Source organism: Ranitomeya variabilis, chromosome 4 (genome assembly GCF_051348905.1).
Source record: "Ranitomeya variabilis isolate aRanVar5 chromosome 4, aRanVar5.hap1, whole genome shotgun sequence".
Classification (NCBI taxonomy): domain Eukaryota; kingdom Metazoa; phylum Chordata; class Amphibia; order Anura; family Dendrobatidae; genus Ranitomeya; species Ranitomeya variabilis.
In genome coordinates, this window is record NC_135235.1 from 98,444,106 (window position 1) to 98,465,141 (window position 21,036).

Sequence of the window (21,036 nt, forward strand, 5' to 3'; positions counted from 1 at the left end):
ACAAAAAATAAAATCATACAAAATGAATATAAAAGCTTTAAAAGTGTACATAGGTTGTGTACAGTACTGTTCGAAAGGAGGCACTTGGTACAAAAACAAGAAAACTCAGAGCATGCTATAGATCCACTATGTGCAAGAATATATTTTTAAAAAAAAATTTTTTCAAGCATAGTTCATTTTGCTACAAGATTGATAAAGCCCCAAACCTTCATTCTATCAAGTCTATAAGGCTACATGTGAAAATAAATGGACCTTTTTTTTTGGCTTGGGATACAAAGTGAAATGGCACTTATATTTGATGGTAAACATTTTACATTAAAGAGCAAATACCAGTGATGAGCGTTGTTATTCGAGTATCGAGAGTGCTCGAGTAACATGTTCGTGTCCCCGTGCTGCTAGACTGCCCAACACATGCTGGGATTGCCTAACAGGCAGGCCTAACAAATAGTCAATCCCCACATGTGTTGGGCTGTCTAGCAGCCACGAATCATACAGCTGCTGGGACGCGAACATATTACTCGATGACCCATGACACTCTGATAACACCCGAGCATTCTCAGATACCGCTATATCAGAGCACTCGCTCATCACTAGGAGATACTGAATGATATCAAGGCTTGACCTTTCAAACCAATGACATATCAAGCCAGGATTAAGATGGGCACATGAAGGGTTAAAAACTAACACTGAACACAACAGAAAAGATTAAAAAATACTAAAGTATCAAGGAGGTGGAATTAGTGGCTTCATAGTTCCACAGAATATCTGATTAATAAGGCAAAATAAACTGAGTATTGTCAAGACTTTTCACTTCTCTACGCGCGATTGTCATTTTGGACTTGAGTGGAAGGACGGAATAATCTGAGACAGTAACCAATCTAAGGATGAGCTGCCCGACTATCTCATACTAATGGCTGTAACTCTGGCAGCAGTCCAGCCATTAGACTTACTTTCTCAGCCTGATTTTTTAATCAGATTTTTCTAAAATTACATTTAGTTGAAGACCTCTTGAGACTGTAAAATGCCTGGAGTTCCAAGTTGCCGTGTCAGATTTTTCTCTCCTTTGACATATCTTCTGTCCATGTTTTTTGTGTGGCTAGAGCACAAATATACCAATTATAATCTATGGGATGTTCAAATGTCCGTCTCATTTTACGGCTTGCAAGAAAATAAAACAGATACAAGTTTATTTTTGTTCATTGTTGATCAGTGTGAAGGATCTTATTCTCACCTTTTTGGTCCGTGTCCGCTTTGACCAGCAGTGTGGCATCCGCTTGTCTTGTATTTGGGTAACTGATTGATTACCCTGGCAGGCTGGGGCAGACTGTAGGCTCCTACAGCTGCCATCTGCTTACTCCTGTGTAGCTCAGCCACAGGCTGGGCTTCATAAGAGTTGGTGATAGACTGCAATACATTGGTATTGCTGTATATACTGTGAGCGATTGAACGGAAGTAATAGAAAAAAATAAAGTGCAAAAAATTTTAAAAAAGTTCAAAAACACAAATTCAAACCACGCTTCACAATAGACAATTTTGGTATTTTTGGGTCCATAAAAGTTCAGTTAAATAACCCATACGGTAAATTGAGTAAAAATAAAATGCTGGAGTGCAGCTTTAAGCTCTATACAATAAAACTTTTTGGGAATTACCGTAATTACCAACCATTAATTGTTACGTGTCAGATTTTCAGACACGCCAACAATGAATACGTCAGATATTGTAGACATCACTTTTATTTCACAATAAAAACTTAAAACTCGGTAAAGGATATAAAACAAAGGATTGCAATTTTAGGTATAGGGTCACAAACTCGTATGTAAACTATTATGATGTAAATCGGATACTTGTTCCCAGGGAGCTTCGAGAAGACGTAGAAAACGTTATCACTCAAAAACAAATATTAAACTATTTTGTGTATCAAAAAGTAGGAACTTTTGTGATCTCTAATATTTCAGTTAATATCTTACTAAATCTAACAATCATCTTCATTGACATACATCTGTTTGTTCCCTGAAAAACAGCCATCTCAAGTTGTAATGAAAAGCTTCCAAAACCAGATTTCCTTTGGTAAAGATGAAAATCCCATAAGAAATATAAAGGCATAAAACAACGTTTAGCATGGGTAGTGATCATGACACTAGTCAACATGGACATTGAGGGAGTTATGACCCACGTCACAGAAGATATGAAGACACCTCACAATTTTTGATTACATGGACCTTGGGCTAAATACATGCTTATCCCATGTGAATATCAGATTGCATTCATATTTATTGTTTCCATTAATGCCTCTCTAATTGTCTCTGCTGGTGTCGGAAACGATGGCGTCCCTTTCATTAGTCTCATTACCGCTGCAGTATACAGGCAGGCCAGGTCATCACGAAGGGAAGATTTGTTGACACAATAAAAAAAAAAACAGATCTGATGATAGATCGGAGGTTAGGTTTATTTCCACCTCGAACTGCCACTGGGATCAGATCCGTGAGATACTCTACAGACACTGGCCTGTTTTACATACCGACAGTGCTTTGAGACCATATCTAACCAAGTTTCCTTTAATGACACAGTGCAGGGGAAGAAACCTTAAAGACAACCTGGTTAAGGGCTATTATGTGGCTAAAAAGCAAAATCCTTTCAATATGGTAAGTCCTAGAAAGGGTTGCTTCCCCTGTGGTTCTTGTGTCGCGTGCCCTAACATCTTGAGGTGTGGGACCTTTAAAAGATCGGATGGGAGCAGTGAATTCAAAATTCATGATTTCATTTCGTGTAATACCACATTTGTCATCTATTATGCCACTTGTCCCTTCTCCCTTATCTATGTAGGTCTCACAACTAGAGAACTAAAAGTTAGGACACACGAACACGTACGGGATATTGAGGCAGCAAAAGAAGTGACAGACATTTCCGGCTTAAAGACACTGCCGAAGCATTTTCGGATGGTTCATGGATCCGATCCCAGTGGTTTGAGGGTACGGGGCATTGATAAAATACATGGAGGTATCAGGGGTAGCAATTTGGCCAAAATATTAGCGCAATGTGAATGTAAATGGATTGTCACTGTTCTGTTTGATGAATCCTGTCATGAATCACACTCTTTGTGTATCTCCAGCCTCTTTATTCACATCATGTCTCAACCTCCATTACATGAGTCCAGTGTACAACAACATCCAACAAGTTCCAAACAAAGAATATAGAACACACATAAAAGTAGTGAGACCCCTAGAGGCCACATGAACATATAACATATTGCTACATCCTTTCTCTTTTAACTGGAGGAACAATAAAAGATACTAAACTAATGTATACTATGACAAAGTTAGAAATTAACCTAGTAGGTCCAGTTAGATATAATCTTTGAGGTGCGCCGGCTTTTTGCTAATTCTGCCAGCTCTGGTAATATAAGATGTGTCACTTTCTACATCTGGTACATCTGGTAGTTCTTCTGATATTGTCTGTCTCTGGCCAGAGTCCTCACCCTGATGGTCAGCTGTCACTGTTGATGCCTGACTTGTACTTTCTGCCTCGTTGTCTTGGGTGTCTGGATACTGTTCAAAAGGCCATGAATCATCTCTTTCTCGCGTTTTCCTCAAATATCTCCGATTCCTCCTCATCATTTGTGATAGGAAGGTAAGCTCTGCTTAGCGTATCTGCAATCAGTAAGTCTCTTCCTGGACAGTACCCGATGTCAACATCATATTTCTGAAGTCGCAACAGCATGCGCTGTAGTCTCTTGGGGGCATTTAGTAATGGTTTCTTTGTAATGCTCTCCAATGGTTTGTGATCCGACTGCACTGTTACCCGTCGACCATAGGTGTACTGGTGAAACTTCTCCATCCCAAATACCACAGCCAGTAGTTCCTTCTCAATCTGCGCATATCCCTGCTCTGTTGTTGTAAGGGCTCTGCTTGCAAATGTAATTGGCTGTTTGTTCTGCATTAATGTGGCTCCAAGGCCTTTTTCCGAAGCATCACATTGTACCACCACTTCTCGATCTGGATCGAAATACTTTAGGGTTGCTGTATCTGCAATGGCATTCTTTACTGCTCGGAAAGCAGTCTCCTGGCTTTCTGTCCATTCCCAGCGCACATCTTTGTGGGTTAGCTGTCTCAGTGGCTCACACATGTCTGACAGATGTCTGCAAAATTTTGAGAGATAATTCACCATGCCCAAAAATCGTTGTACTCCAGAAACATCAGTAGGGGTAGGCAAATCTTGTATTGCTCTCACCTTTTCAGGATCCACTCTGACCCCAGTTGAAGTCAGTCGATGACCAATATAGGCCACTTCTGTCATTTTCAATTTGAATTTGTCCAAATTCAGCTTTATGTTTTTTTCTCTGCATCTGTCCAAAAATTGTATCATCTTCTGATCGTGATCCTTGATTGCAGATTCCATATTTTCACCTTCTCCCACTACTAGGATATCATCCGCTATTGTCTTCACTCCAGTAAGTCCTTCCAAAGCCTGCATCAATTTCTGCTGGAATATCTCTGGAGCAGGTTTTAGTCCCATGGGCATTTTCAGCCATTTAAAGCGTCCAAATGGTGAAGAAAATGTTGTCAATAAACTTGAATCTTCAGTCAGGGCCACATGCCAGAATCCATTTTTTACATCACATACAGAAAATATTTTAGCCTTTGATAAATCTGGTAGGACATCATCTAATGTTGGCATTGGGTAATGATTTAGTTTCAGCGCCTTGTTGAGTGGCTTAGGATCAATACATATTCTTAACTTGCCCGATGGTTTCTGCACTATGACCAAACTGCTGATCCAATCTGTGCTCTTATGGACTGGTGCTATCATGCCTCTTCTCTGTAGATCTTGCAGTTCTACTTTCAGCGGTTGCATTAAAGCTACAGGCACTCTTCTTGTAGCTAATCTGGTGGGCTGCACTGTGTTGTCAATTTCTAGCCTATATTTACCTTCAAAGCACCCATCACCTTCAAATACATCAGCATACTCTGCTTTTATTTTCTGCATGTCCAAGTTGTGCTCTGCATTTAGTTTTGGATTTTGTATATCCTGGGCAACTTCAACAGACATAATGTTCTGAGACTGTACTTTTATTAAGTCCATTGCCTGAACTGCTTTTACTCCCAGTAATGGTACATGGTTATCACCCCGTAACACGGTAAATTCAACTCTATAACTCTTTCTGTTACATGGGTTTCGTATTTTTAGCTTACATGTCCCCATTGGTTTCAGAACACTTTTGTTGTACATCACCAGTACCTTGTCAGTTGGCTCAATAGAAACCTGTTTGTTTAGCAGATCAAATGAAATTACATTGCAGCTTGCTCCACAATCCAGCTGAAATCTAATGGGCTTCTCATCCAACAGGAATGTTGCATAAAGCTGCTTGGCATCCTTCACTACTGACTGCCCGACTACATTGACTTTCTCTGTTGTAGACTGCATTTGTAGCCATGTAATGTCCTCTGCACTGTCAGTGTCTGGTGTCACAGTGTGGAGCTGTCTGTACTGTTTGCCTCTTCCCTGCCTGCAGACAGCAGAGTAATGATTCTTCTTGCCACATGACCTGCAGGTTTCCCCATATGCTGGACACTTGGTTTTGTCTCTCTCATGTCTTTTCCCACAATACTTGCAGTGGACAGTGTTTATAGGGTAGTCTGGTCCTGTCTTTCCTTTCATAGATACTGCATGTACCTTGTCATCATCATTCTCACTGGTGCCTGCCATCATCTTCAGGCTGTGCTGTGTGAGCTCAGCAGCCCTGCAGATTTGCATACATTTCTCTAAAGTCATGCCTTCCTCTCTCAGTAATCTTTCTTTGAGATGACTGTCCTTTATGCCACACACCATTCTGTCCTTGATTAGACTGTCCCTGATCTCTCCAAAGCCACATGTTTCTGCAAGTCTCCTCAGCTCTGTCAGATATCGGTCCACATTTTCACCATCCTCCTGATGTCTTGTGAAAAACTTATATCTTTCCACTGTCTCATTCTTCTTCGGGTCACAGTGTTTATCAAAGGCCTGCACAATGTCTGCTAGGAGGAGGTTGTCTGTGTCTGGGAGCAAGGTGTGGGCTAATTCTCTGCCATTTTCCCCAATTAGGTAATAAAACAGCTTTACTTTCCGTTTGTCATCAGTGGGGCCCACAGTCAGATCCACATACAGTGTAAACTCTTCCTTCCAATGTCTCCAGGTCTGGGACAGATTACATGAAGTGACATCCAGTCTCTGAGGGGGCTTCAGACCAGTCTCCATTTTGCTGTACTGTCAGGGAATCTGTACTTACAGTTGCAGTGATCTGTGCAGTTCCAGCCTCATATAAGCTCTGAGAATTTGCAGGTTCTGTGCCCGGCTGCCACCATGTTCTGTTTGATGAATCCTGTCATGAATCACACTCTTTGTGTATCTCCAGGCTCTTTATTCACATCATGTCTCAACCTCCATTACATGAATCCAGTGTACAACAACATCCAACAAGTTCCAAACAAAGAATATAGAACACACATAAAAGTAGTGAAACCCCTAGAGGCCACATGAACATATAACATATTGCTACAGTCACCCTTGATACTATGGCTCCGAGAGGACGCAATGAGAAGCTGAGTTTTGTTCCCTTTCTGTGACAATTTAAGTAAATCGTAGTGCTGTTTATGATATCCACCACTTTTTTGTCTTTTGTGAATGGATTTTATTTAAAATATAAGAAATACCAGTCTCTCCTCTCTCTATTGAGTCTGGTTCCCATAATTTTTTATTTATGTTGCAAATTATGTCCTTCTCTTTGTTTTTCCTAGTTTGTTTTTAATTTGTCAAGTTGCCTCAGTTTTGATTGCCATATGATGCATGATGGACTCACTTTCCTCGACACGGAGAACTTTAGAAATGAAGAAAAAAAAATGTATATGTATTTTTTTTAAGTATTTCTTTATTTTTCATTATTTATTCATTTTTATTTTCATTTATTTTTCATTTCTTATTTTTTATTTCTTATTCTATTTTATTTATACTTTTTATTTATTGCTTCTTTTTTGATTTATGTATTACTTTTCAACTTTTTGGTATAATATTATTATGACTTGCATCTTTGCAAGTGGTATGCATCACTTTTATTCTATTACACCTATTGTCGTGCATTAATTATTTATAACATATGCTCTCTTGTCACTTTAATTTATTAATTGATGTTATAATTATTAAATTTCTTCACTATGTTTCTATATATTAACACTGTTCACACATATACACTCACCGGCCACTTTATTAGGTACACCATGCTAGTAACGGGTTGGACCCCCCCCTTTTGCCTTCAGAACTGCCTCAATTCTTCGTGGCATAGATTCAACAAGGTGCTGGAAGCATTCCTCAGAGATTTTGGTCCATATTGACATGATGGCATCACACAGTTGCCGCAGATTTGTCGGCTGCACATCCCAAAGATGCTCCATACAAGGCAGGATGGATCCATGCTTTCATGTTGTTTACGCCAAATTCTGACCCTATCATCCGAATGTCGCAGCAGAAATCGAGACTCATCAGACCAAGCAACGTTTTTCCAATCTTCTACTGTCCAATTTCGATGAGCTTGTACAAATTGTAGCCTCAGTTTCCTGTTCTTAGCTGAAAAGAGTGGTACCCGGTGTGGTCTTCTGCTGCTGTAGCCCATCTGCCTCAAAGTTCGACGCACTGTGCGTTCAGAGATGCTCTTAGGCCTACCTTGGTTGTAACGGGTGGCGATTTGAGTCACTGTTGCCTTTCTATCAGCTCGAACCAGTCTGCCCATTCTCCTCTGACCTCTGGCATCAACAAGGCATTTCCGCCCACAGAACTGGCGCTCACTGGATTTTTTTTCTTTTTCGGACCATTCTCTGTAAACCCTAGAGATGGTTGTGCGTGAAAATCCCAGTAGATCAGCAGTTTCTGAAATACTCAGACCAGCCCTTCTGGCACCAACAACCGTGCCACAAAGGCACTCAAATCACCTTTCTTCCCCATACTGATGCTCGGTTTGAACTGCAGGAGATTGTCTTGACCATGTCTACATGCCTAAATGCACTGAGTTGCCGCCATGTGATTGACTGATTAGAAATTAAGTGTTAACAAGGAGTTGGACAGGTGTACCTAATAAAGTGGCCAGTGAGTGTATATATATATATATATATATATATATATATATATATATATATATACATACAATTTTTCACGGGGTTCAGATGATGCGGTTTAAGTGTTTTTGTCCTTGTGCTCTTTTGGGTATGGCCGCACTGCTGGTCTTCTTTAAAATGGCTGCCACCTAGGTGCGCATGCGCTGTTCTCCCTTGAGGTCAGTCTTCGCCGCAGCTATCAAGGGATGAGGAGTGCGCATGTCACTTGACGTCATTCGGCGGATTTCCACCCACATGTGCGCCTCTCTGTGACGGCTGCGGTGATGACGTGCTCTAGGTGCCGGCGCTTACTGGCCGCACTTCCGGTTTATCCAGATATATAAACCAAAGAGACTGATGTGTTATTAACCCCTTGTGAAAAAACTAAAACCCAAAACGTGCGTCAGGGGCTGCGGGGCAAGGTGGGGACACTCCCTTGACACATAATGGGTAAGCATTTCTCTAAAATCTACTTTTGGTCTGAGTTGGCTTAAGACTTATGAAGGCACTATGTGTATATGTGATGGCTAAAGCCAGTAGACCATCCTATTAGTTTAAGTACTATTGATTTGCTTCCCTGGGATATATTGTACTATAGTTTTTTACCTCAGTCCTGCTTATGTGCAGATTTCCTCCGGTCAAAATCCCTTTCTGTATGCAATATTTGTATTTAAATATTTTGTATGTGATTCTTTCAATAAATTAACTTTTTATATATCTATGATGTTGCTTTGGACATTTTTGCTCTATTTCTCTTTGTTGTTCATAGGATATAATGCAGCCCCCTCATAGAGTTTACTGAAGCCCCAATAGAATATAATGTAGTCCTTTCATAGGATATAATGCAGCCCCCATAGGGTATAATGTAGCCCCCACCTAGGGTGTGATGCAGCCTCCCTCATATAGTATAATGCAGCCCCTATAAAATATAATGTGGCCCCCTCAGGGTATAATGCAGCCCTCTAATAGGGTTTAATTCAGCCCACCCTTGGAATATAATGTAGCCCCCCAAAAGGGTATAATGTAGCCCTCACATAGAGTATAATGCAGCCTCCCTCATATAGTATAATGCATCCCCCATAAAATATAATGTGGCCCCCTCAGGATATAATTTAGCCCCCGTATATGGTATAATTCAGCCCACCCTGGGGTATAATGCAACCCCAGTCATATTGTATACAGCACCCTCATATAGTATAATGCTGCCCCCCATAGAATATAATGCAGCCCCCTCATACGGTATAATGCAGCTCCCTCATAGGGTATAATGCAGCCCACCCTTGGAATATAATGTAGCCCCCTCAGGGTATAATGCAGCACCTCATAGAATATAATGCAGCCCCCTCATATAGTATAATGCAGCCCCCCTCATAGTATAATGCAGCCTCCCATAGAATATTATATAGTCACTGAAGGTATAATGCAGCCCCCTCATAGGGCATTATGCAGCCCCCCTGTTGAATACAACGTAGCCCACTCATAGGGTATAGTGCAGCACCCTCATTTAGTATCATGCAGCCCCTTCATATAGTATATTGCAGATCGCCATAGAATATAATATAGACCCTCAAAGAGTATAATGCAGCACCCTTCATATAGTATGCAGCCCCCACATAGAATATAATTGTAAATAAAAATCCCAGTTGCATTCTAGATGCCAGAGTGGTAGCACTAATTGCCATCCACCCCATAAAAGGGAAAATCAACTCCACATAACATAGGATAAATAGGAGGAAACAGGAGTATCAGATCATCATAAATTTTATTAAAGCATTTTTATAAAATGACAATCAGGTAGAATGATGAAATACAAAAAACTGACACATGCAAAAGGGTCATACATAATTAGAAAATATGTACTAAGACATTACCCTTATACTTAAACGGTGTAGAAACAGGAGTACAGCAATTTCAAGTAATATACCCCAGTAAAAACTGTCCCACTGTCTGAGGAGTGCATGGTAATGAGAAATCCCAATACAGTAACAGATATATGGCAGGGGCAGAGCTTACCAGTGGAAAAGAGAAGACCCTGAGCCAGATGGCAAAGACCCCAACACACGTTTTGCGTGTTCCAGACGTCTTTGTACATATTTTCTTATTATGAATGACCCTGTTGCATGTGTCTGTTTTTTGTATTTCACTATTCTATCTGATTATCATTACAGAGAATATAATGTAGACCTTCACTGAGTATAATGCAGCCCCCCTTAAATACAATATAATGTAGCCCAGTCTACAGTATTATGACCATCAGTACTCACTTAGTGATATATATATATATATATATATATATATATATATATATATATATATATATATATATATATATATATCACAATATTCACCTCTCTGATCCTGGCTCTGCTCTGGTCTCAGCAGCTGCACTGTTGTCTGCCTGGCATACACAGCATGGTGCGCGATAAAGTGACCTCATCGCCCGCCGGCTGTGTCAGAGGCAGAGAGGAATGAGGGGGGATGGAGCGTCATCTGACGCCCTCTCCTCCATTATTGCTTTCAACTGTATTAGCATCTATGGTGCCGATACAGTTGAATATGGCAAGCGCTGGGGGACAGCAGTGGTGGAGCAGCGAGTGACAGGAGGCAGGAGCCGGCTGCTGCGGCTAAAGCCTGTGCCTGCTACTAAAGAGAAATGAATATTCACCGCTCCCCATGACCATGAGCATGGAGAGGAATGAATATTAGTAAAGAAAATGAATATTCACTCCTCTCCACGCCCATGGACGAGGGGAGCAGTTAATATTCATGTCTCTTTAGTAGCAGGCACAGACTTTAGCCACAGCAGCCGCCTCCTGCCTCCTGTCATCCCTTGCTCCACAGCTGCTGCTCCGCTGGTGCCAGGCGGGCCCCCCTGACTTACAGGCCCCATAGCAGCTGCATAGTGTGCCGCTATTAGCGACATGCCATGGGCTGGGGGCCCCTGGGGCAGCAGATGTCAGTGCCTGGGCCCACAGGAGAATCCTCCAGTTCTCTGATGGGCCAGTCCGACCCTGGACTGCGCGATTACCTCACGAGGTCTCTAATCCAAGGACAGTAGGGCTATCTTCCCTCTGCATCATCCTGCTGTGATCGATCGAGTTTGATCGCAGCATTTAGGGGGTTAAAGTGCCACAAAATTGTCAGGATGTTGCCATACGTCCCAGGTCAATAAATACCAGGTCGCAGGGATGTATAGATACATCTCAGGTGGGAAAGGGGTTAAGCACAGCAGAATTTTTGTGCAAAAACAGCAGCAGAAAATACGGAGCATTTACACTCTCTGTGGTCTGAAGATGTTGTTGAATACTGTGGTTTGGGTGCATTTTTTCTCTATAAGCTTCTTCTGAATAAAATGCATGAAAAAAAACCCTGTTGCATTTTTAAACGTAGAATCAAAACTGTACTATTAAAAAGCTTTATAAACTCAGCTTCATATCTGCCCAAACATCACATCAAATAAGGGGGGAAATGCAAAGAAGAAAAGTAGCAAACATGCAGTAATCAGAAAGATTGTTATGGCATCGTCTGGTGCGGACACCTGCAGAAGAAAAAGCAGCAGAAAGAATGCAGCATTTACACTCACTGGCCACTTTATTAGGTACACCTGTCCAACTTCTTGTTAACACTTAATTTCTAATCAGCCAATCACATGGCGGCAACTCAGTGCATTTAGGCATGTAGACATGGTCAAGACAATCTCCTGCAGTTCAAACCGAGCATCAGTATGGGGAAGAAAGGTGATTTGAGTGCCTTTGAACGTGGCATGGTTGTTGGTGCCAGAAGGGCTGGTCTGAGTATTTCAGAAACTGCTGATCTACTGGGATTTTCACGCACAGCCATCTCTAGGGTTTACAGAGAATGGTCCGAAAAAGAAAAAAAATCCAGAGAGCGGCAGTTCTGTGGGCGGAAATGCCTTGTTGATGCCAGAGGTCAGAGGAGAATGGGCAGACTGGTTCGAGCTGATAGAAAGGCAACAGTGACTCAAATCGCCACCCGTTACAACCAAGGTAGGCCTAAGAGCATCTCTGAATGCACAGTGCGTCGAACTTTGAGGCAGATGGACTACAGCAGCAGAAGACCACACCGGGTACCACTCCTTTCAGCTAAGAACAGGAAACTGAGGCTACAATTTGTACAAGCTCATCAAAATTGGACAGTAGAAGATTGGAAAAACGTTGCTTGGTCTGATGAGTCTCGATTTCTGCTGCGACATTCGGATGGTAGGGTCAGAATTTGGGGTAAACAACATGAAAGTATGGATCCATCCTGCCTTGTATGGAGCATCTTTGGGATGTGCAGCCGACAAATCTGCGGCAACTGTGTGATGCCATCATGTCAATATGGACCAAAATCTCTGAGGAATGCTTCCAGCACCTTGTTGAATCTATGCCACGAAGAATTGAGGCAGTTCTGAAGGCAAAAGGGGGTCCAACCCGTTACTAGCATGGTGTACCTAATAAAGTGGCCGGTGAGTGTACTTTGCGTGTTAACACGGCCTCTGCATTACAGCTTTATTACATTTTTTATGGGTGTAATAGATAAAAATATCAATCACTCTTTTTTTTACGTCATTTATCGATTCCCATAAATAATCTGATTGCGGTGTTGTGCGGGTCATTATGATTACAGAGGCACCAAATATGTCCTTTCTATTTGCTCATTTGTGATGTTTATTATTTTTTAAAGTGTTTTTTTATTATTATTTTTTAGCAATTTTATAGGACGAAAAAATCTCATGCTAAATCTAGAATGCAAATACATACAATGGGAGCAAAAAAATATTTTTCTTAACCTTAGTATACAGGGAACAGAGAAATGCATTGTTATACACAATGTATCTCTATGGAAATGTATAACCTGCTTCAGGATTCGTTGCCAGCAACAGAGGTCAAGATTACCAAATTCTCCTACCTACAGTGTTGTGAGCTGTGGCTCATAGGTAGAGCAACATCCTGGGAACAATGAGATATGCGAAGATGTGAGTTTGAGTCCTTAAAGACCTGATCACAGGAGAAAGAAGAGTCGAGTAATTTAAGTTATGAAGAGAGCAGCCCCACCCCCTGAAGAGGAGGCACTATGGAGGAAGAGATTAAGATGTGTCAGAGAGGTGAGTATAGAAGCTGGGAGAAGAGCTGTGATGTGATGGGAGCTATAGATCTATGTGCCTAGTGACGCCCATGATGGCCGCCATATTGGTTGTCATTCTGCATTCCCAGATGCTGATCACTAGGAAATAACACTATAACTGCTCCTACCACATTTCTCGCTGTGGACGCCTTTCTACAGCCGGGATCACACTTGCGAGAAACTCGCACGAGACTCGCATCTCAATATGTAACACCCCAGGTAACCGGTTGTTACAGTGGCATTGCTTTCCTTTTGAGGAGGGTTATGTCATGCTTGGAAGTGAGGAAGGATCCCTTTAACAGGTAACCAGTACATGCAACACTGTTCTGACTCCATGCCAGAAGGGGGGGCTCGAGACCGGGGGCCTATAGGGGATTCTCCTTCATGAATATTCTCTAGAGGAACTGATCACGGGGTGTCCATGAGGGTCTTGACTGCACAAGGCATAGCCACATCCCCCACCTGTATCCAGAGTATCCAGTTCAGGCAATGCTCTGTGAGCTGATTAGTTCCCAGCTGCACTTACACACTGTAACAAACCCTCTCCTCTATTATATAATAACTGTTGTCTGGTTTAGGAAACCCATTCTTCTCTGTCCTGTTAGGAAGTTCTGAGGTAATAGAGGACGGAGCGACTCAGTGTTCTCCTTTACTACCGGAAATGGAGGAAGGCCCCAATGTCTCCTGCTCCGGACCCGACTCTCCCAGGAATCAGAGCAATTAGCTGATTTATCCCCATAGGATATAATGATATCGGGGGTTATCCAGCTTTATCTCATGTGTGACAGTGATCCCCAAACTCCAGTCCTCATGGCCCCAACACATCATGGTGTCAGGATCTCCTTTGTTTTGCAGTGAGGATGGAATTATTATCGAGGCCTCAGAAGCTGCCGCAGGTTCTCTCCCCCGAGAAATACGAAGGAAATCCTGACACCATGATGTGTTGGGGCCGTGAGGCCTGGAGTGTGGGGGACACTGCTGTATGTGCTCACAAGACATAGGGGGCAGCATAATAATGACTACATGGACGAGCAATGGAGTAAAGACAACACAAAGATATAGGGGTAAAAAGAAGATTTTATTTATAGATAAGGTTATTATGTATTATATAGCATGTATATGTGTAAATTATTCATCTATCAGACTAAACCTATTTATGGGCTGCATTGGTCCAGAGGAAGGCGAAAACCCCCTGTGAGGAATCGGCCAATTATCCTCATTCATATCAGGGGGGAAAATTTCTTCCTGACCCCAAATAAAATATGGCGGTCAGAATTAATCCCAGGATCAATGGCTGATACTGAAGAGATGAGATTAAAGTAAAAATTATATAGTATTTTACTATTTCTTTTAATTGACTTTAAACTAATGTATGCCTATATTTGCCTTAACTAACTTTTTGATTAACTAACAAATATTCTATTAATAATTATTATTATTTATTTTTATTTTATTTTTATTTTGGTTATTTTTTACTTTTTTTCTTATGTTCTGAAAGTATGCACCTACTTATTAATCTATCACACTAAATGTATTTATGAGCCGTGTTGATCCAGAGGAAGGCGAAAACCTCCTGTGAGGAATCGGCCAATTATCCTCATATCAAGGGGGAAAATTCCTTCCTGACCCCAAATATGGCGATCAGAATGAATCCCAAGATCAAAGGCTGATATCTAACCTGTGTAATGTACCTAACCTGTGTAATGTAACTGTTCAGTAAAAAAAAATGAGTAAAAAAAATGTTTTATTTCCTTAGTCTAATTATTGTTTATATTCATTGGATCTAATATTTATTTTAAACTAAGGTATTTTTATTTTATTATAACTTGTTTCTTACGCCACTAGTGTGTGATTCTACTTATTGATCTTTTATTCTAAACCTATTTATGGCCGTGTAGATCCAGAGGAAGGCGAAAACCCCCTATGAGGAATGGGCCAATTGTCCTCATATTAGGGGGAAAAATTCCTTCCTGACCCCAAATATGGCAATCGGATTAAATCCCAGGATCAGAAGCCGATCTATGTCCTACATCTATGTGCTGATATGTACTGTGTGCTATGTGTGTGCCTGTACTGATGATGTAGTGTGGGGACCTGCACTGATCATGTAGTGTGGGTGATGTGTGATGGGTGCGATACTTACCAGGCCTGTGCTAAAGGTGAGTTCAGGGATAATGGCCGCTCCTTACATGCTGCTGCTCAGCGGCCCCAGGACTGAAAGGTGCGACTATTGTTCCTGAACTCACCAGATGGAAATTTAGCACAGGCCGCTCCTGGGGTAGAAGATCTTCGGGCTGGAGGGATGTTAGATGCCAGCCCAGGAGGTCAAGGGTGTGGGGCAGCAATGGCAGTGGTCCGGCATGAAGATGGTATAGAGAGATGATGTTGAAGGGCAGCCAAGGTGTCATACAGCAGCAGAGACATGAGGCACGGGTCAGGAGGCATGAAGTTCTGAGCAGTTGGCACGGGCTCATCCTGCAAGACATAAGAGGAAGACAGGAAATCTATCTACCGGATCTTCTGTTACATTAGGGGAATGGTCTTTATAATGAACCATTCCGCTATATAACATCAGATACAATATACTGATATATAGGTGTCCTTTATGTACAGCGGTCACTCACCAGATGGTCGTGGATTCTTTCACAGTCCAGATCTTTTCATCCACCTAAGAAAAAGAGAGACATAAAGTCATTGTTAGAAAACATTAAAAAAGACAAGATGGATGATGATTGCTTCAATATGAGAACAGCATCTGATGAGTGTTATCCTCAGAGGAGGAGATACTTACCGGGCCCAGCTTGGTGACCCGTACGTAAATCCGGCCACCTGGTGAAGGACTGTGTGCTCCGGCCACTGCAGATGGTGGTTCTCCACAACTGGCCTGAATGGTGTAAATGGTGGCTCTGCTTTCCTTTCCTCCAGATCCTCCCAACCGATGGTGGTAAAGAATGGATGCTCTCGGATGTTCCCGCTCACACCCAGGCGTGTCTGAGGGTCTTTGCGCAGCAGCTTCTTGATGAGATGTTTCACGTCAGCATCAAGCCAAGATGGAAATTTGGGCTTCTCGTTGATGATGGCTTTGAAAGCCATTTGCTTGACGGGGCCGTTGTAAAATGGTGTTCGTCCTGCTGCCATCCTGGACACCACCATCCCCAGGCTCCACCAGTCCACTGCTGCGCCGTACCGTTTTCTACGATGCACCTCAGGGGCCATGTAATGGAAAGTGCCCGTCACTCCAGAGATGTTTTTGGAGGAGGAGACGCCATCTTGGGCAAGCCCAAGGTCGATGATACGGATGTGGCCATCTGCATCCAACATGATGTTATCCGGCTTTATGTCTCTGCAATGAAACAAGAAAACAAAATAAGAAATCTGTCCAGTGATACAATAGATGGAAAATGGGTCACTACAAGATCAGGTAGAATAGGCGGCAGGACACCAAGGAAGCATGTAAAGGGGACAGAGAGAAGGAGGAAAGTTCTGCTTACCGGTGGACGATGTTGTGTCCGTGGAGGAACTGGAGGCCACATACCATCTCTGCTGTGTAGAATCTGATGGAGAGAACAGAGTGTAGAATCAATGTCATGAAATCCTTCTCTGGCAATCCCCAAATACCATGGCACCCCACCTCCTGCTTCCAGCACCCTAAATATATGCCCTAGATGGTAGATTCTACATTTTCTCACCTCACATTGCCGATGTTGAGGCAGCCGCACATCCTGATCAAATCCTCCAGGCTGCCACCGGACAGATACTCTGTGATGAAATACGCCCTGTGCTGAGACTGGTGTGCGGCATAGAGGTGGCACAGGAATGGGCACTGTCTGGCCGCCAGGAGTATCCGCCGCTCTCTCAAGATTGTGTCCTCATTGTCCTTTTTGCTGATCATTTTGACGGCCACGGTGATGTTACTGCCGGGGACAGATGCCAGGACCACCTGAAAAACACAAAAGGAGAATATTAAAAGGTGTCTGCAGGAGTGGAAGGATCTGGATGTTATAGTGCACAAGGTACATGAGAAAACTGAGTGGTCGCTCAGCCTGCTGGTGATCAGGACAATGTAGAGGAGCAGATCTATGGAGAGGTCTTAACTAATAATCATCATTTTAATTTTTAGTATTTATTTCATAAATCAAAACCACACATGAAAATAGGAAACTTTGAAATAAATAAATCCTATCAGATAAATCTGCTCCTTTCTCCACCAGAACTGTATTTTAATTTTAAAAATTCTAAAGTAGTGAGATAGGAGATGACAGTTGGTGCTGATAATATTTTATGTAGAAGGTAGGGGGAGAGAGGAGGAGTGCTGTATTTAGCTCCTCCCTCACCTCTACATAGAATATTATCAGCACCAACTGTCATCTCCTCTCAGTAATGTAACAATCTGTCTTCACTAAATACAGAATTTATCCAGAAATTAGAAAATAAAAATTCACTCCTGCTGGAGAAAGAAGCAGATTTCTCTAATAAGATTTATTACAAAGTTGCTTAGTTTTTATATTTGCTATTGATTTATAAAATAAAAATTAAAATGACAATGACTTTTAAAAGAGTTTTCCCCTGTTACCATATGGGAATAAATAGAGCAAGCATTAGTGGGGGCTTGGCGCTGGCATTAGTGAGGTCCAAATATGATTGATTACCTAGAGACCAATATATACAATATGGCAGCCTGATTGTAGCCAATATTGGCAATGACATGGAAAAAATCAATGTCCCCTGCCCCCTACAGCTGTGACCTTTGAGATGAACCCTCCAGTATAGAAGAATACCAGGTTATAGCAGCACTAGCCCTAACTATGGTGATGTTTTATATGTCATCTCACAGAAGGACACTACAATGAGCAATAACAAAGCAAGACATGGTTGATAACAGAGAACAATACATGGGGATATAATAAAACTTCTGGTTTCAAATAAATAAAAAATATGTAGCCTTACTTTGCCAAAGGCGCCTCTACCCAGGACCTGGTGGATGTTGAAGCGGCTGATGTTAAGCCTGGCATAGGGGCCGGATGATCCAGGGTCTCCGCTGCATCCAGGTGTTGGCTCCTCCAATCCGTTGTCTCGTCTCCTCTTCTTTGTGATCTTCTTGAATCCGGTCACGCTGTCCTCTTCTCTCTTCCGCTTCTCCTCGCGCCCCTTCTCCTCGTTCCCTTTCTCCTCGCTCCTCCTCTCGCTCTCTTCTCCTTGTCCTGTAGTCGCCATTCTCAGTAATCTCTTCCTGCCTGTAGACCTCAGTCCAATCACTTCAGCCGACAGTTGAAAGTAAACGGCAGTTGGTCGTGTGCAGGTGACCAGAGGTCAGAGGTGACGGAACCCTCAGGTGGTTCCTGCCAGGCAGCGGCTCCTGGCCCTGCTCTGCCCTATACACTGTGATGTGGGCATCATGGGTGACAGTTTAGAGTCCAGAGGAACGGCAGAGAACTTCATGGCGACTTCCAGTGGTTTATTTATTACATTATTAATCCCTGTATGTGTTTCATCATCGCTCCAGTTTATAACTTACATTATTTTTGTATTGTAAAGTTAATATTTTTATTAGTTTTTCTATCTTTCTTATCACATATTTCCTCCATGTTCCTATTTACTTTATCAATTCTCCCAAGTGTCTATTCCACCAGAGTGGTGCGCGCCTATTACCCCCAGTGCCACCCAGCCGGCTCTACTGCACTCCATGTACAGAATACACGGAGCTGTATACTCTTCCTGAGCTTTTATATTCTCTGTATAACCAACACTTTCTACCAATTATTACCTCTTACCATTATCAGTAGGATTGTCCCCATATCAGTGCCAGTCATGGTGCCCAATAGAGAATGGGAGAGGGGGTCATATACTTTACCAAACAGCCACACACCAGACCGGACAGGTGCCATTGGCCATTATATGTCCAGTATGAATCGAGTCTTATAGCGCTACTGTACTGTGTATGTGGTTACTGTGCGCAGGGACACATGATGGTGCAGTCACTTATACAGAGGTCCTGACTGGCGCTGGTATATGGCACTTTGGTTGGTGCTGCTCTGCCATTTGTACATCTAATGAGCATGTGGCCGGCTGTTGATGGTGATGTTATGTAGCCACAGTGGCTAGTATTATTACATTATACTGCCTGAGATCCTCAGTGTCAAGTATAAGAAGAGAATGCCTTAATGGTGCTAAAAAGCAACAACATTGTTTCTCCCGCGAAACGGCGATGTCAGGGTGGGAGCATCTGAAAATAGAGATCCCTTTTCCCTATAGCTGCAAGTAAACACATGCTTGAAACCTTTACAATTGATCCTTACAATCATGTAAATGGTAATCTCTTGAGTACACTAATCAGCACTGGCACTTTAACCTAATTGATCCTCTCTGTGGGATTGTTTAAAAAAAATAAAAGTCTTGAACCAGGAGGTGGAAATACAAGTGAAGGAGATTGAGGAGGTGGATGTGGCGGTGTAGGTAGAATAGGCGGAGGAGTAGGTAGCCAACACTTTTTCTTTTTCTTTAAATTTGGGCAGGCCCCAAAATATTGAGAATGGCAAATAGAAAGAACAAACTGCAGTGAAGTATAACAATGGCCAGGTGCTCCTGGAAAACGTCTCTAGTACTGTGGGATCCACGCCTGGCTCACTTTAATAAATGTGAGCTTGCCCTCAATGGTGGTGGGCAGACAGATGTGCCTGTCTGTGACCACACCCCCTGCCATGCTAAACACATGTTCTGACAGTATAGTTGTCTCAGGGCAGGCCAGCCGCTCCAAGGCATAAAGGGCAAGCTCAGGCTATGTGTCCAATTTGGAGACCCAGAAGATAAATGTTGCAGACCCGTCGGTAAGTACGTGGAGATGCTATTACGGACTATATTAAATGGTGGTGCAGGATGTTGTGGTGGGCTGAGAAAGGTTTTCCTCATATTAGACAGGTTAATTCTAATTTCGAGATGGTGCCTGTGCCCCAGCTGCATTGGCAACTTCCTCCTTCTCTGTCTTGTTCTATCATTGAGCCTCCAGTGTCAGATAGGAACACCGTCAGTACTGCGTCTACCAGCATGCGCTTATATTCCAGAATTTTTCACTCCTGCTCCAGTGACAGAAGTAAGAATGGTACGATGTCCTTGTAGCGGGGATCCAGCAGGGTGGACACCCAGTAATCAGAAGTGGTGACAATACGGGCAACTCGGAGGTCATTGCGCAGGCACAGAAGCATGTATTGGCTCATGTGTGACAGGCTGCCAAGAGGTGGTAGATGTATGGTCTGGGTTCTCTCTATTACCCCAGCGATGCTCCAGTGATGCCCGTTAACTGCTTTGAGATCCACCCTGCTGTGAACACAGTTCCTCTTTCTCCTCCTCCAAAGCTGTCGCGTGGCTGGACAGTTGTGTAACTGACAGTTGTTGGTACAGGAACCCCCTCTCCGAGCCATGTGTGGAAGACTGGCCTGATAATGGTATTCATGGTCACTGTTCCTCCTTCTCTTCCTCCAGTGCCACCTCATCCATCATCACTGGAAGTGTTTTTTCAAGCAGTCATAGAAGTGGGGTAGTAACACTGACAATAGCGTCATCAGTGCTTGACTTGTCGGTGGAGTACTCGAATCAGCGCAACACGGCACACATGTCACGCTTGGAGGGTCACTCGCTGGTGGTAAAGTGGTGGTGGTCCGCAGAGCCACTGACCAGTATGTGCTGCAGCAGAAACTTCACTTATGTCTGCTTCTACTTGCATAGTCTCTCCAGCATAAGTAAGATGGAGTTCCACCTAGTGTGTACATTGCATATGAGGTGGGGAGCGGGAAGGCAA

General features: G+C 42.7%; 1 protein-coding gene across 1 annotated transcript; it reads right to left on the bottom strand.

The window, feature by feature from the left end:
• Positions 1–14,948: 14,948 nt before the first annotated feature.
• Positions 14,949–18,458, bottom strand: LOC143768451 (protein kinase C delta type-like). Its single transcript, XM_077257131.1, has 6 exons — positions 18,192–18,458; positions 16,934–17,184; positions 16,736–16,798; positions 16,036–16,587; positions 15,869–15,912; positions 14,949–15,719 (listed from the first exon to the last, which is right to left on the bottom strand). Exons 1-5 carry the CDS (start codon positions 18,456–18,458, stop codon positions 15,888–15,890), a joined length of 1,158 nt encoding a protein of 385 aa, XP_077113246.1. The 3' UTR covers positions 14,949–15,719; positions 15,869–15,887.
• Between the last annotated feature and the right edge of the window lie 2,578 nt (positions 18,459–21,036).

Coding starts and splice junctions, on each gene's coding strand:
- LOC143768451 (XM_077257131.1), bottom strand. CDS start 18,458: ATGGCGACTACAGGACAAGGAGAAGAGAGCGAGAGGAGGAGCGAGGAG. Junction 17,185..18,191: donor GTAGAGGCGCCTTTGGCAAA/GTAAGGCTACAT, acceptor TGTGTTTTTCAG/GTGGTCCTGGCATCTGTCCC. Junction 16,588..16,735: donor GGACACAACATCGTCCACCG/GTAAGCAGAACT, acceptor GTTTCATTGCAG/AGACATAAAGCCGGATAACA.